Source organism: Engraulis encrasicolus, chromosome 15 (assembly GCF_034702125.1).
Source record: "Engraulis encrasicolus isolate BLACKSEA-1 chromosome 15, IST_EnEncr_1.0, whole genome shotgun sequence".
In the NCBI taxonomy this organism is placed as follows: Eukaryota; Metazoa; Chordata; class Actinopteri; order Clupeiformes; family Engraulidae; genus Engraulis; species Engraulis encrasicolus.
The window spans coordinates 2,569,074-2,584,265 of NC_085871.1; the positions used below are offsets into that span (position 1 = coordinate 2,569,074).

The 15,192-nt window shown below is 41.5% G+C and overlaps 1 protein-coding gene across 4 annotated transcripts in view; it reads left to right on the forward strand.

The window, feature by feature from the left end:
• Positions 1-8,126, forward strand: part of dmd (dystrophin) — a 233,406-nt gene extending 225,280 nt beyond the window's left edge. For all 4 annotated transcript variants that reach the window (XM_063216797.1, XM_063216798.1, XM_063216800.1 and 1 more), the window contains 2 exons: positions 3,737-3,762; positions 6,850-8,126. In XM_063216797.1, the coding sequence (XP_063072867.1) occupies positions 3,737-3,759 (23 nt within the window). In that variant the 3' untranslated portion in view covers positions 3,760-3,762; positions 6,850-8,126. The remainder of the gene's footprint in view (positions 1-3,736; positions 3,763-6,849) is intronic.
• Positions 8,127-15,192: the final 7,066 nt, after the last annotated feature.

Below are 15,192 nucleotides of genomic sequence, written 5' to 3' on the forward strand. Positions count from 1 at the left end.
TACAGACACGGCTGATTTATAATTAATTCCTTCAATCTCTAACTGTGAGTGAAAAAAGTGTTTTATATTATCATTCAAATACTCTGAAAAAAACATTAAAACGCATACATTCTGTGTGGGTATGCAAAACTTATGAGCACCACTGTATGCCACCAAATACAGCTCCAGGCCTTTTTATTAGAATACCATGAAAAAGTTGATTTATTTCCATAATTCCATCAATAATGTTAAACTGTCATGGATTGTAGATTCATGGCCCAGTTTTTTAACTATTCCAATCATTAATTATTTTCTTTTTATATACGTTGGCCTTCCAGCTCAAAAAACCCATGAATTGGGGAAATCGCATTATTAGAATATTGTTATAAAATCACTTTTTTCTTCATCAAAATTCGGGTCACATTAAATCAGTTGAAATTTGGTACTTTCTACATAACATGCAATGGTCAATACTTGGTTAGGACATTCTCTGTCTTCATAATGGCCATGATGCGTTTAACATTGAAGTCAATGGCAAAAACAGTGCATGGGAGTTATGGAAGCCCAGATATCCTTGATGCTTTGCTGTCAGCTGTTCTTGTTTGTTGACCTGGTGCCCCACACTTCCCTCTTCAATATACCCGAAGATTTCCGCACCATGTTTTGGCGTTAACTCACCAGTTTAGTTCTAACTCAACAGAAATAAAACCCCATTCATTTTCAATGGGGTTCCATTTCTGGTTATTTAGAATTAAACTGGTGAGTTAGCGCCAAAACGTGGCATGGAAATCTACAGGGTATATTGAAGAGTGAAGTGTGGGGTACCAGGTCAACAAACAAGAACAGCTGACAGCAAAGCATCAAGGATATCTGGGCTTCCATAACTCCCATGCACTGTTTTTGCCATTGACTTCAATGTTAAACGCATCATGGCCATTATGAAGACAGAGAATGTCCTAACCAAGTATTGACCATTGCATGTTATGTAGAAAGTACCAAATTTCAACTGATTTAATGTGACCCGAATTTTGATGAAGAAAAAAGTGATTTTATAACAATATTCTAATAATGCGAATTCCCCAATTCATGGGTTTTTTGAGCTGGAAAGTCAACGTATATAAAAAGAAAAAAATTAATGATTGGAATAGTTAAAAAACTGGGCCATGAATCTACAATCCATGACAGTTTAACATTATTGATGGAATTATGGAAATAAATCAACTTTTTCATGTTATTCTAATAAAAAGGCCTGGAGCTGTATAACATTTTATGTCAATTAACATGATCTTTTCCAATATTTTGTGCCCCTTCAAATGTTGTGGTGTATTACAAATGGTCATGAATCTAAAATTATACAATATAATCTAGATTTAAACACAACAGGAAATAAAAGCTTACAATCAATCTGAAATTAGTTTCATACTCATTTTTTCTTCACAAATCCAAATGTCTTTGGACATTGGCTTGCTGTTCCAAAACTTTTGGAAGGGACTGTAATACTGTGTACTTTTTTTCCTTCAAAATATGCATCCTCAAAAACGATATACAGTCCTGCCCAGTAGTACTGGTAACCTTAAAGTTAGAGTGCTTTATTGTCACTCTATGTATAGATACATAGATAGATGTTTGGAAGCAACCCACAGATGCCCACGAAATTAAAGATATATTAATAGTGTAAGAAAAAAATTAACTATATAGAAACTAGAAACTGTCCTTCATTCTCGTAGTGCAGGCACACAGAGTCCGAAAGCGCCTGCCAGATGGTAACATAGTGAAGAGCCTGTGACCAGGGTGTGTGTGATCTTTAAGGATGTTTAAATGCTCTATTTGTGCAGCGTGTATGATGGATCTCCTCAAGTGTGGGTAGTTGGCAACCAATGATTCTCTCTGCTGTTTTAATAATGCGCTGTACCATCATCTTGTTGTTGTGTGTGCAGCTGGTGTACCAAATGTAATGCTGTATATAATCACTGATTCAATCGTACACCTGTAGAAATTAGTGAGCAGATCTCGTGGTAGCTGGGCCTTCTTTAGTGTCTGCAGGAAATATAGCCTTAAGGATCCCTTTTTAGCTATTGCCGAGGTGTTGGCGCTCCATGACAGGTCCTAGCTGATGTGCCCACCCAGGAATCTGAAACTCTGTACTACCTCCACTGGCTCCCCTCTGATGTTGATGGGTTGGTGGTAGTGGTTGCCCTGACCACACCGCCTGAAGTCCAAGATCACCTCGTTTTCTTGGAGTTCAGGACCAGGTTGTTGTCTTGGCAAATATCTCCACACAACAAATAATAAGGTCTATTGCGTTTTTAGTACAGATAGCTTGAAGTTGATAGAAAGTGGTAAAATGATCAACAACATAAAAATAAACTATGAACAGGGTAAGAGAGTGTCATACAATCCTCAGGAGGTGGGGTGGCTGTTAATGAGCATTCAGTGGGAGTAGTGGAGAAGGGTAGCCCAGTCTGGTAAGGTCACAGTCTTATAAAAAAAAGGGGATGCCGTGCGGGTAGTGTTGTTGTCACAGGCAGATGGGATAGCTGAGCTGAAGGTGTCACTGTCCATCCCATTGTTAGTCTTATTAACAATGGCAGCCCCACAACCAGGGCTGTTAAATCTGTTGAAAATGCGAAGCTCATCTGCTATCTGCTAGCTTATTATTGTAGTTTCAGTATCAAGTCAATCTTAATTTAAGTAAAAATCGCCCAATAACCAGTAGGATTTGAACTGGAAATGTTAGACTACTTAGACTTGTTTAGACATTAAGAAATCTGACCTAGAAAACATTACTTACCCCTCTGGCAAATGTCTTGAAATAAGTCTAAACAGTGTAACATTTCTAGTTCAGAACCTAGATTGTGTCTGATTGTTCTGAGGCCCCGGATTTGTTGTTAGGGTAGCATCGCACAGTCTTGGTGGGTATGGCAACATCCCTGCAGAAGTTGAGCTTTACCTTTTTCTGTTTTTTAACTGTCATAGTTTATTTGTTAATACTGTTCATCATTTTGCAACTTGATATCAACCACAAGCTATCTATAATAAAGTCATGGTGACCTTATTATTTGTTGTCTGTAGATGCGTATTTCCCACTATGTGCTTAAACTTTAAGGGTGCCAGTATTGCTGGGCTGCGCTGTATCTTATATCCTTTCCAGCAAATGTAGTTGTTGCCTTAAAGGGACACTGTGTGAGATTTTAGTTGTTTATTTCCAGAACTCATGTTGCCCATTCACTAATGTTACATTTTTCATGAATACTTACCACCACCATCAAATTCTAAGTATTCATTATGACTGGAAAAATGGCACTTTTCATACATGAAAAGGGGGATCTTCTCCATGATCTGCCATTTTGAATTTCCTAAAATAGCCATTTTTAGCTGCAAAAATGACTCTACTTAGACCATACTAGAAAAGATTTGTTTATTACTTGGTAAACTTTCATGAAAGTATCAAATTCGTCAATAGACAGCCCAGTTTCAATGAGCAGCATAGTTGCAGTACCTTTTTTGACCATTTCCTGCACAGTGTCCCTTTAACATTTTAACTTTCCCAGATATAGGCATTTAACGTGTGTCCTTTATTCTTACCCTGTTTAGTTTAATTTAGTTGAAATGTCACCCCCATGCTTAATTCTCTCTCTCTCTCTCTCTCTCTCTCTCTCTCTCTCTCTCTCTCTCTCTCTCTCTCTCTCTCTCTCTCTCTCTCTGTCTCTATCCCTGAAACTCATTTCTTTGTTGGTTGGCTGTTTCTGTTTGACAGGTGGGCACCAGGTAAACCAGTGAGAGGTAAGTTGTGCTCTAAATTTTCATTTTTAAATCTGTCGGCTGTCTTAAGAACTAGGGCCCGAGCACCGAAGTGCAAGGCCCTTCGCCCTCTCGGTGTGAAGCCCTATTGTTTTTCCGAAAGATTTTTGTTATTATTATTATTATTATTATTGTTCTCCTTGTTCTGCGCTCTTGGGCCATTTTTCAGATGCTTTTGGTGCGCGGACACTTGGTAGGCTAGGTATGGCTATTGGTATGGCTAGGCCATCTGGTACACTGATCAGAAATGGGTAGGGGTGGGCGATATGGGCAAAAAAAAAAATCTCTAAGTTTTAGAATTTTCACGATAACGATAATTTGACGATAATTTCCAAAAAACCAGTAGGGCCTATTTCAGAAGGGGGGCGGGGGGGGATCAATGTGTTTGAATTGTACTGTATGGGAATTTGGCAGGGCAGGGCAAGTAAAGCAGATCATTTGTAGGCCTATGTAGCCTAAACTGCATGTTAACAAGAGGTCTGCATAAATGATGGCATTTCTACACCAGACTACATCACAAAGCATGGCAGTATAACAAAGCTACACATTTATGCTGTTTATTATTTGTGCATGATTCCAGACTAATTTCAATTCTGCACTGGAGGTAGTAGTGCTGCATTTGTGTTGTAACTGGGGAGGGACAGAGAGTTGGGAGAAATGCTGTGCTGAAGAGCTTTTGAATTTAATAACATGCATATATATATATATGCTCTGGTCTGTAAAGTAATACTTAATCACTTGGCATGAAAACATATCCATGTTATTAAAAAATTGTTTTATAATGTATTGCTTATGATTCTGTTATATGACAGCCATTTTTGACTGGAAACAGTGCATGGATAGGAAACTAGGGCAGCTGCAAATTGCATGTGTTGAATTTCACACATTGTAATTTAACTCACTGCGCCAGTCTAACTTAACAGTACTTGTCCACCTAAGCAGTTATGCCATCTATACATGCAGGTGGGTGTTTGAGTGGTGAGTAACAGCCACTAATAGTTGTAGAGAACAACATTGCTTAGCCTAGTTCGCTAACTAGCATGCTAACTAGCGATTTCTCAGACCAGAGACAAAGCCATTTATCTTCCTAACTATTTGGCTTCCCATAATCACAGTCGGTTGCTAAGTAAAGCACATAGTTTCAAAACGCCCTCAGCATCATGCAATGGCTGGTTTAATGGTTGAATTCCTCATGTAAATCTAGGGTTGCCAACCGTCCCGATTTGTCCGGGACGTCCTGAATTTTAGGTGTATTTTATTTGCCCCGTGAAGAACGGCTCCCGTCCCGCATTTCAATGAGTCTTGACGTTTTAATTTTTTTTATTTTTTATTTTTTTTACGGAATGCTTATGAAGCATTTCGTCCAATGATATACTGGTGATATGTGACACATTCTGATTTAGAAATTTTGATAGGCTACCTACTGTGCACCAAAATGAAAATGTTTACATTTTGTCCAATGATCAGAGCAGCTGGCATTTGATGACATTCTGATCAGGCAGCTGATTGGCTACGCCAATTTACGTGTGTGTGTTGCTATGGGAGACGGTAGTAGCAGAGATGTTTTGGTAGTGGTGAAGTGTATTCCCTCAGTAGAAATGGACGAACCGGTAAATAAAAAGAGGCTTTGCAGCTACAACCGAGACTGGGAATTGAAAAGGTCATGGGTAAAAGCCACCACCGACCCGAGGAGAGCATTTTGTAATTTATGCCGCAAAGAAATATCCATTGGCCACGGAGGCGAGCATGACTTGTCGCGCCACGAAGAGGCAGAATGTCACAAAAAGGCTGTGCTAGCCAAAGGTGCTAGAATACATATTTGTCGTCTGGCTTCTCCTTCAAAATATTTCTCTCAAATTGAACATGTGACAGCAGTTGGTTCAGGCCTAAAACTATAAACACAATACCATTTTACAATAATTAATTTCACAAAATCCTGAAATTAGTAAGATTGCGGTCTGGATAAGAAACCATCATGATTTCTGTCATGGGTAGGTTGAAAAAACCTTTTCAATACATTAAAATGCAGGAAATTGCATCTAAAAAACAATTTTTTTTCTGGGGGAGGGCCCCCATACCCCCCCTCCGACAAATGTCCCTCTTTTCAGGATCAGGGAGTTGGCAACCCTATGTAAATCCACCATTTGGATAACAGCAACTCTCCTCCACTGCCCAGCGGCAGCAGTGTGCACGAGTGACACGGAGATCTCTCTCTCCCTGTCTGGCAAAACGCTGCAGCCCGCCCCCCTCAGCACTATCTGCTCTTTGGTTCACAGACTTTATTCTCCAGTTCACAACAACATTACTATTGGCTGAAAGGCTTGGCTGTCGTCGCTGTCTGAATGAGTCCTGTCACAGCGCTTTTGTTGATTTTAGCGACTTCATTAAAATATCTCGATATTGCAAAATTACTCATCGTCAAAACAACATTTACGATAATTTCGCAGACGGTGTATATCGCCCACCCTTAGAAATGGGCACCGCTACTCAGACACCGAATATTAACCCGTTATGGTGCACAGTGACTCTAAAGCGCCCCTAACATTTTGGGGGGCTTATAAGGGCGTGGTCAGTATACAGTACATGGTATGATCCCCTTTACGGTGGGGTGATGTATCTTTAGCCTGGCAACGCCATCCTATGTACTCCACCCAAAGATTTTGCCTCCGCACCTAGTCTGGCGAAAGCCTCCCAGCTCGGTTCGCTCACTGTTTAGCCAATCAGCAAGCAGTTGAGAGTGGTGACACAGAACTCACCCGCAAAGTCAGTTACTAATTGGTTAAGGTAACACTACTCACAATTTTGTTTTGTTATTTGTATGCTTTAAATGGCAGAGTAAGATTGGACCATCTCCCACCTTCCATGGAGATAGATTCCTCTTAGCTTTAGCTCACTGCCCATCTTGCTGGCTTTGATAAATCTTAATTTTAGTGGGACTTTATACATTTGACCAGCATGGAGGACTTTGCACAATCGCGCAATCGCACTAAAAATCGATATTTTGCTTTAATCTTATGGGGGCAATATGTTGATCACAGAACTCATAGTACCTGTTCTTTTCCTCTGCAGGTGTGCGTATGGAAGTTTCAAGTAGCGGATGATGAGCTCATGCAATGGAGTACCTGGTCAAAACCCTTACAGATGTGGCAACAGGCTGATGTTGGTCTCGTATGCATGATGTTTTTAGATGAAAAAGGATACGTTTACATGAAAGAAAAATCTATGAATATATTTTTGAATAGTGTTATTGGTTCCAGCACTTGTAGATTTGAGTAGTTTCTTACAGTAAATGGTTTTATCAAATAAAAGACAGGTTTTAAACTTCTATGCAATTGTCTCCAGAATATATGTGAATACATGTACTGGCCATTTCTTAATATTGAAACATAATTTCAAAAGTTTGTATTGACTTAAGAGTGATTGTAAACCTAAGGGTGCTTTAAGAACAGCAACTATAATTAACACATCTCATGCATATAAAATGATAATGTTATTTTAAAGGTAATTTGTGAGTTCCACTGTGTTTCTGTTGATACAGTATATTTACAAGGATGTCCTTCAAAAAGAGAAAATGTTTCTATGAACTACTGATAAAGTTAACAATTCATTAAAGTAGTTTATTTATTTTGTTACTTCAGGTGTAGTCAATGTCCACTGGAAATACTGTGCAATGCATGGAGGAAAATTAAGCTGCAACTAATATGACTGTATCCAAATTAAAAGTTCACTTATTTCACTGTTTGACTACTGGGTGGTAGGGCTATTAAATAACTGTTCTTGTTTAATGATTTATGATTGCTTACCACCTATACAAAAACTTTTATGAAATTAGCTGCTGAAATTGTATAATGGCACCAGCCACAAATTGCAGCTATCTTGTGCTATGCAGACTGAACTGATTCTAAATAGTTTACACTATCCAAAATGTTTGTGAGGAAAGTTGCAGTATTCCGTGAGATAATAATCCCTGATGATCATCATGTATAAAACAATTTTGACTGAGATTTCTGTTGGCGAATATTGGAAAACCAAAAGGAAAAGAATATTATACAGATTTTCATTTGATTTAGCAATCCTATAAAAGTCGGCGTTAATATTTTGTTTCAATAAAGGTGTTTTGTCTGCATTTTTACTTAATTAAGACGTGAAATCACTGGTGAGGGACATAGAAGTATTAACCTGATTTTACATTGTGTGAACCATGGTACACTGCATGTTTGATATTTTTTAATTAATTATTTTTCAATAACTTTTCACATTTTGAATTTCTTAACATCAGACTTGCCTTACTGTTGTATTAATGCTTTACTGTGTATCTCAATAAAGCATGACATTATGGCATATAACATTAGTATGCAGTATTTGTCAAAGTAGCTAGAAACTGTTTTTGTAGGGCTCTCTAGAATATATATGCATTGGCTGTTTTCCCCCACAAAAGGGCATAACGCACATGGAAAACGTCACGCCGTTCAAGAGTATTGGTGCCTACCGGTCATATGATGAGCCCTGTCACAGCAGATTGCTGTTACTGTAGGTTCTGTGAAGGTGGAGAATGCGCGCACATCAGTGGCACAGGTGCTGGACAAAATAGAGTAACTGAAATAAATGATAGAAGTCCGCAACACTGTTAATGCTCCCAGTGATTTTATTTGCACGACGTTTCGGACCTTCGTCCTTTTTCAAGTGCAACAATGAACAGGTGTATAGGGTGTGGTTTAAATACCTGTGAGGGGGGGGAGGGGGTGTCTCATTAAAAGTGAAGGGTAGGGCCTATATACACAGTGGGTACCAGAGGGCACCTTTCCCAAATACTTATTTACAATATATACAATTCATAATTTCAAAGGTTGTAGACATACTGTAGCTCTTCATAAGTCAGTTTTCAAAAAGAAAAACATATTCTGATCATTATAATCTGACTACACACCATAAATAGATTATACAATGTAGTGACCGATTAGAATTATCACATCATACACATGTTCAGTAACAGGTTAGTCATGAGGAAACATGAAGTGAAAAGTCCACCACACTCATATCACAAAGAAATCACATAGAGTTATATTTATAAGAACGGCTTAATATCGAATTCCTCGTTCAAGCCAGCTGGAGACATTGTATTCAGTGTGTGTATGTAATATGTCTCTCGTTGCAATAAAAGGCGTTTGTGGTTGCCTCCCCTGGAGGGCTTGTCCACTTTTTCAATGCCTATGTATTGAAAAAAGCACAGATTATGTCCGGCTTTTTTGAAGTGCGCCGCCACAGGATTACGCTCGTCACCGCACCTGAAGCAACATCAGGTGCGGTGACGAGCGTAATCCTGTGGCGGCGCACTTCAAAAAAGCCGGACATAATCTGTGCCCCCACCCCTCACAGGTATTTAAACCACACCCTATACACCTGTTCATTGTTGCACTTGAAAAAGGACGAAGGTCCGAAACGTCGTGCAAATAAAATCACTGGGAGCATTAACAGTGTTGCGGACTTCTATCATTTATTTCAAATACCGTAGGTTCTGTGGCCTGTTGTTAGTGGGTAAAGTCAATTTTCAGAAAATCCTCCTCAGGGACAGGTTCTTGAGAGGATGTACAAACGTTAAATCCAACAGCTATGATGTCTAACTTGCCGTCAGACAACTATACTCCAGAGACACACAGGTTTCGAAAATATATATGCCTACGCAGTGAGAATTTGCCCGGCACTAACCCCATTTTTGGGCCCTTGGCACGGATGAACACAGATTTTCCATACAATGTTGACCCAAGAAATGACATGAAGTGGTTGTTTTTCACTGTTGGCAACACTTGCACAGCATTTCTGGACAAAATAAGAATTCAGAAGAAGAAGAATCTCACTTAAGTTAATCTTTTGCATCAAACCTGAAAAGCCAAAATAGTAGGCCTACAAAGTGGACTTACAGTGATGAAATTCTTAATTTGAACGAATGAAGAGACGGTTGATTTTCAACACATTTTAGGCTGTTTGGTCCTGGAATTCAGTTTAAATGTGGTCAAATGTCAAAACCAACCACTCCATTTCATTTCTTGGGTCAGTATTGTATGGAAAAATATACTTATTTGTGTCTGCATGCCTTTTACCTCCAAACTTATTCCTCATTCTGACAGTTTTATCATTTTCCAGGTTCCAGTCTAGGGCATCAAAGGGTTAACAATGTAAACTTTGGGGTATTATTTCAGCTTATTATACGGCATTCTAGAATGGTGCAAGAGCTCCCATTCACTTTCAATGGGCGGACCCAACGTTCCGTGGTCACTACTTTTCTGTAATGCCCTCCTAATAATACCTGCTGCCAATGGCAACGAGTTTGGTCACTTCAGAGATCGCTCCGCAAGTAGATCGGTCATATCTTCAATGATATGTCTTGCCTTCTGATTTTTAGCAGAATGGCAGCAGCGCGATTAACGCACGCTGCTGATAACCCACTGATGCTCCGGTAACCAACCACTTCTCAAACGTCTCAAGACGAATTGACAGTGACAGTGACAGTGAAGACGAATTGCAACAACACTAGAAGTCTCATTCAGCGATTAATTTTAACAGTTAATGTCATCCTGACGAAGTTAGTAACAAAAAAAGGCAGAGTGCCCATCAGGATTCATCAGCAGCATCTCATGTCCGAGTGTTGCTGTTCCAAGAAAGCAAATCGTCACTGCCCGCCGGCCGCTGTCGTGACATCTTTTATTAAAACTATTGCCTAGTATTTTTTATTTCATTTGTGTTTTTTTACAAGTGAGGAGTTCGTTGACAGTTTCCTTAAGGGTGTAGCCTGTAGGCTAGAAGTTGCCTCCTCCAGCCAACCATCCGGCGCACAGTGCTGTGCCTGTAGCAGGATCGATAATGATGGTCAGGGCGCACAGCAGTGCTTGGGTTGCTATGCTTTGTTTCTGGAATACTGTCGCCGATTAGATATAAATATTCCTGTTATGAACCCAGGTTTAGTAGCCTAGATATCGCGCAGTGAACGAGGCAGCCTGCAAACCATAGATGTGTATAGAAGTCTTCTATACACATCTATGCTGCAAACAGTATGAAGCGCAACGTGGCTGTGACAAGTTAGAAAGTAGCCAAACTCTGTTGCTTGGTAACCTTTTTAAATTATGAGCGTTCCACGAACTATCTTTCTTTGCGCACGCCATAAAATGGCAATAAACATGTTATTTTAAACTACCTGTTAACTATTTATGCTTTCCAATGTTGGTAAAAGCCGTATAATAAGCGGGATAATGTATTGTCCACACGTGACTATAGGAAAATATTTCCCTTCGAAGCGGAATAACATGTTATTCGCCTCGTCTGGAAAATATTTCCCTATAGTCACGTGTGGACAATACATTATCCCTTACTTAATACCAATTAAATAATCAAATCCATACCTTATACTGTATATTGTCATACTGTAAATGAGAAATAAAGAGCAAGTGGTGAAAACGGACGCAATAAAACTTGAAAATATGATTTATACACTTTCAAAGCTGTTTTTGCAGTTTTTTGACCAAAAGCGCAGTTTAAATGTGGTCAAATGTCCAAAACAACCACTCAACTGTATTCACTGGGTCACTATTGTATGGACAAATGTGTTCATTTGTCTCTGTATGTAGTTTACTTCAGAAGTTATGGCCCCTTCTGCAACCTTTTTCCGGGTTCCAGTCTAGGACATTAAAGGGTTAAAAATGGTAAACTTTGGGTTATTATTTCAGCTTAATACCACTAGAATAATCAAACCCAGACTATATACAGTATAATGGCATACTGTAAATGAGAAATGAAGAGCAAGTGGTGATAACACAACTTGGAAATATGATTAAAAAAATGAATATTTCTACACATTTAAGGCCATTTTTGCAGGGGTTTTTTTAAACCTAAAACGGGGTTCAAATGTCCAAAAATACCCCTCAATTGAATTCACTGGGTCAGTAATGTATGAAAAAATGTGTTCATTTGTCTCTGTATTTAGTTTACTTCAAAAGTTATGACCCATTATGCATCCCTTCCCCCCAATCTGCCGTGTTCCAATTTTTACATAGGCCTTCTGTGCACCCCAACTTTGACGGGGTGTCACGGAAATTCCCATTGGATTTGGCCGTGGATAAATTGTCAGGTGTGTCCAGACACCTGTAAGAACACATAGTAAAAAATCTATTGGTAAGAAATTAGTTCACAGATTTTCCAAAATATCCATATCTTTCCCTAACTATATATATTGTGAATGCTTCCATTGACTTTGCATGGGCCTTCTCCACATTTGGACATTGATTGGTAACACTTTATAATAAGTACCCCTTTTTAAGCACAAGTTAAGCCTTAGTTAAGCCTTATTTTAGCATTAGTTAACCCTTAGTGAATCACGAGTTAGTCATTATGTAAGTATTATTTCTCATTTCTTAACCATTAACTACCACTGTTAGTAAATGGTTTGTGTGTGCTGATGTAACTGTTCGCTAAGCAAAGTTAAGCCTTAGTCAAGCCTTATTTTAACATTACTGTTGACATATGTGTATGATTGACTGTGTGTATTCTGTACCAGTACTGATCTGTTCCACGCCACAAGGGGGTGTTACCTATATGATATGAGATGTGTATGATTGGTGACGTCACACCCCCTATATATATGTATGTTCTGGAATCGATCATTCTCTTGAGTGCCCTTGAGCCATGACCCAACCGCTCTTGAGCAGTGTGTTCATTCATACTTTAAAATAAATATGCCTTGAGGCTGACGTGAGGTATTCGTCTTCGACTCTTTCTGAAACCTGCACATTGGACTTCTCCTGGTGATTGTAGCGCTCCTGCTAACAGGTTATGGGCCCAGTATCGAAGACAATGTGCAGTAACGGAAAGTGGCGAACGTTAGCTAGTCAGCTAAAAGTGTGGTAGCTAGTTAGCGCGCTAAAACCGGGAACGCTAACGGAAAGCTGAGGAGAATGGCGCATCAAAAGGCAAAGTGGCCGGTGTTTGACGGTAGGGCTGAAGAATACGAGCTCTGGGAGGAACGGATGCTGTGCTGTATGCATCGTGTCGGTTTAAAAGACACTATTCTTCACGAGCCTGGTGGACCGCTGACGGCTGAGGAACGAGCCAAGGATGCTGAGCTGAACGCTGATGCTTACTGCTCGTTGGCGCCGTTACTCGACAACGTGAGTCTGGGACTAATTTTCCGGGACTGTAAAAACAATGGACGTGAGAGTCTGAAAGTGCTGAGAGAGCACTACATTGGCAAAGGTAGGCCAAGAATTGTTTCATTGTACATTACGTTAACCTCGCTGAAGAAAGCTGAAACAGAGACTGTGACAGAGTACATTATCCGGGCAGAGCAGATCTTCACAGCGCTCAGAGGTGCAGGCGAGGCACCGAGTGAGGGGCTGATGATGGCAATGATTATGCGGGGACTACCAGAAATGTACAAACCTTTTTCGCTGATGGTAACCCACGGCGTAGCGGAGATGAAGCTAGCAGAGTTCAAGGCTAAGCTACGAAACTTCGAGGCTTCGGAGGATGCTGAGCCAGTAGCCGAGTTGGCGGGAGAAAGGGTTCTGAAGGCTCGCGCAGCCCTGAGGAAAAAGAACGTCGGCGGATCTTCGACAGAGATGGCGTGTTGGCGGTGCGGAGAGAAGGGACATCGGAAAGATGACTGCGCAAGAAAAGTTTGGTGCGGTTCCTGTAAAAGCACCAGCCACAGCGACAAAGCCTGCAGGAAGACCGAGCGCACACAGAGGTCCAGGTGTGCTCGCGCTGAAGACCACGGCGGTGGCGACAGCAGAGGCAGCGGCGGTGGTAGCAGCAGTAGCAGAGGCAACGGTAGCAGCGGTGGTAGCGACAGCAGAGGCAACGGTAGCAGCGGCAGCGGTGGTGGCAACAGCAGAGGCAACGGCAGCAGTGGTGACAGTAGCAGAGGCGGCGGCAGCAGTCGTGGCGGCGGCGGCGGTGGTAGCAGTGGCGGTCGGGCAGCGAGTGGTGGTCTGTTCGAGGCGCGGGGACCCGCGAAAGACGACTTCACATTCCGGGTGGACACCTGCAAGCCAGCGCAGCAGCGGCAGATCGAGAGAGGGCTGATCGTCGACACAGGCGCGACATCCCACATGCTGAACGACAGGAGCCGGTTCAAGTCCTTCGACAGCTCGTTCAAGCCGGAGAGCCACAGCATGGAGCTGGCCGACGGGAGGCGGACATTCGGGTTGGCGGAAGGCAGAGGAGACGCACAGGTGTGTCTCACTGACAGCGACGGACGAATATGCACAGTGACTCTGAAGAGCGCCCTGTACATCCCTTCGTTCCCACAAGAACTCTTCTCCGTGAAGTGTGCCACTGCACACGGTGCCAAGGTACTTTTCGAAGAAGGTAACAATGTTCTTGTGGCGCCTAATGGTGCAAGGTTAGACTTAGACTTAGACTTAGACTTATGTTTATTGATCCCACAAGGGGAAACTTAGGGTAACGGCAGCCGCTCCTGCGGCGCCCCAAAAACAGCACAATACAGTACATTACATTACAACAAATGTAACAATAAAGTACAGCAGAGTACCTGCTAAGTGTTATACAACATTGGGTAAGGATGAGGAGAAAAAAAGATTCCATAGCTCCATATTGCAAACCACAACATCAAGACATAGAATAAAAAACCTCATGTATAGCTTAAAGCAGTGGAGACAATACATTGTACAAGAACCGGGGGGAGGGGGGTGGGGGTAGGGTTGGGTTGCAGAGAGAAATCAGAGGACGCGTTGAAGATTGAGGGAAGGGATGAGCACTGGATAGCTTATCACCCCACTCTGAGCCATAGCTCAACCGTCCCAAGAACGGCCTTGCACTGTCCCAAAACAAGTGAAAAACAAAACAAGTGCCAGTGGTAGTTGGTAGGGAGGCAGAGAGTCCAGACGTTGCTTGTCCTCCAAGGAGAGATAAGAGTCCTGGCCTAGGTCAGGTCGCTGCAAGCTGCAGCTGGGGGGCGCCAAAGCAAAATAAGATTCATGTTTGGGTTATGCAGACATTCCTTTGCTATTCTGCAGTAATTCTCATGTGACTGGCCACACGTTTCACATACAGTAGAATTTCAAGCAACCTATCTCCCAAGCCGATCGATTCCATCTGGCGATCGTGCGCGACAAGTCCATCAATGCGGCGATCAATCGCTTCAAGGTGGCGATGTCCGGCCACAACCACTTCAGTCAATTTGTCCATCTGGCGCTGACACAAAACCCTCCAAAGCGCGATTCACGACCACATTCTGTGCTCGAATCTCACTGCCCACCCGATCAATTGAGCCGGACAGCCTGGGGCCCCTAATGGCTGCCCATACCTTTGAGCAAATGCGGTACAGCAGTCCCAAGGATAATCCAATTCCCAAGGAACTTGCCACCAAGTAGCCGAAAGTGTAGACATCTTCTACGTCCTCGA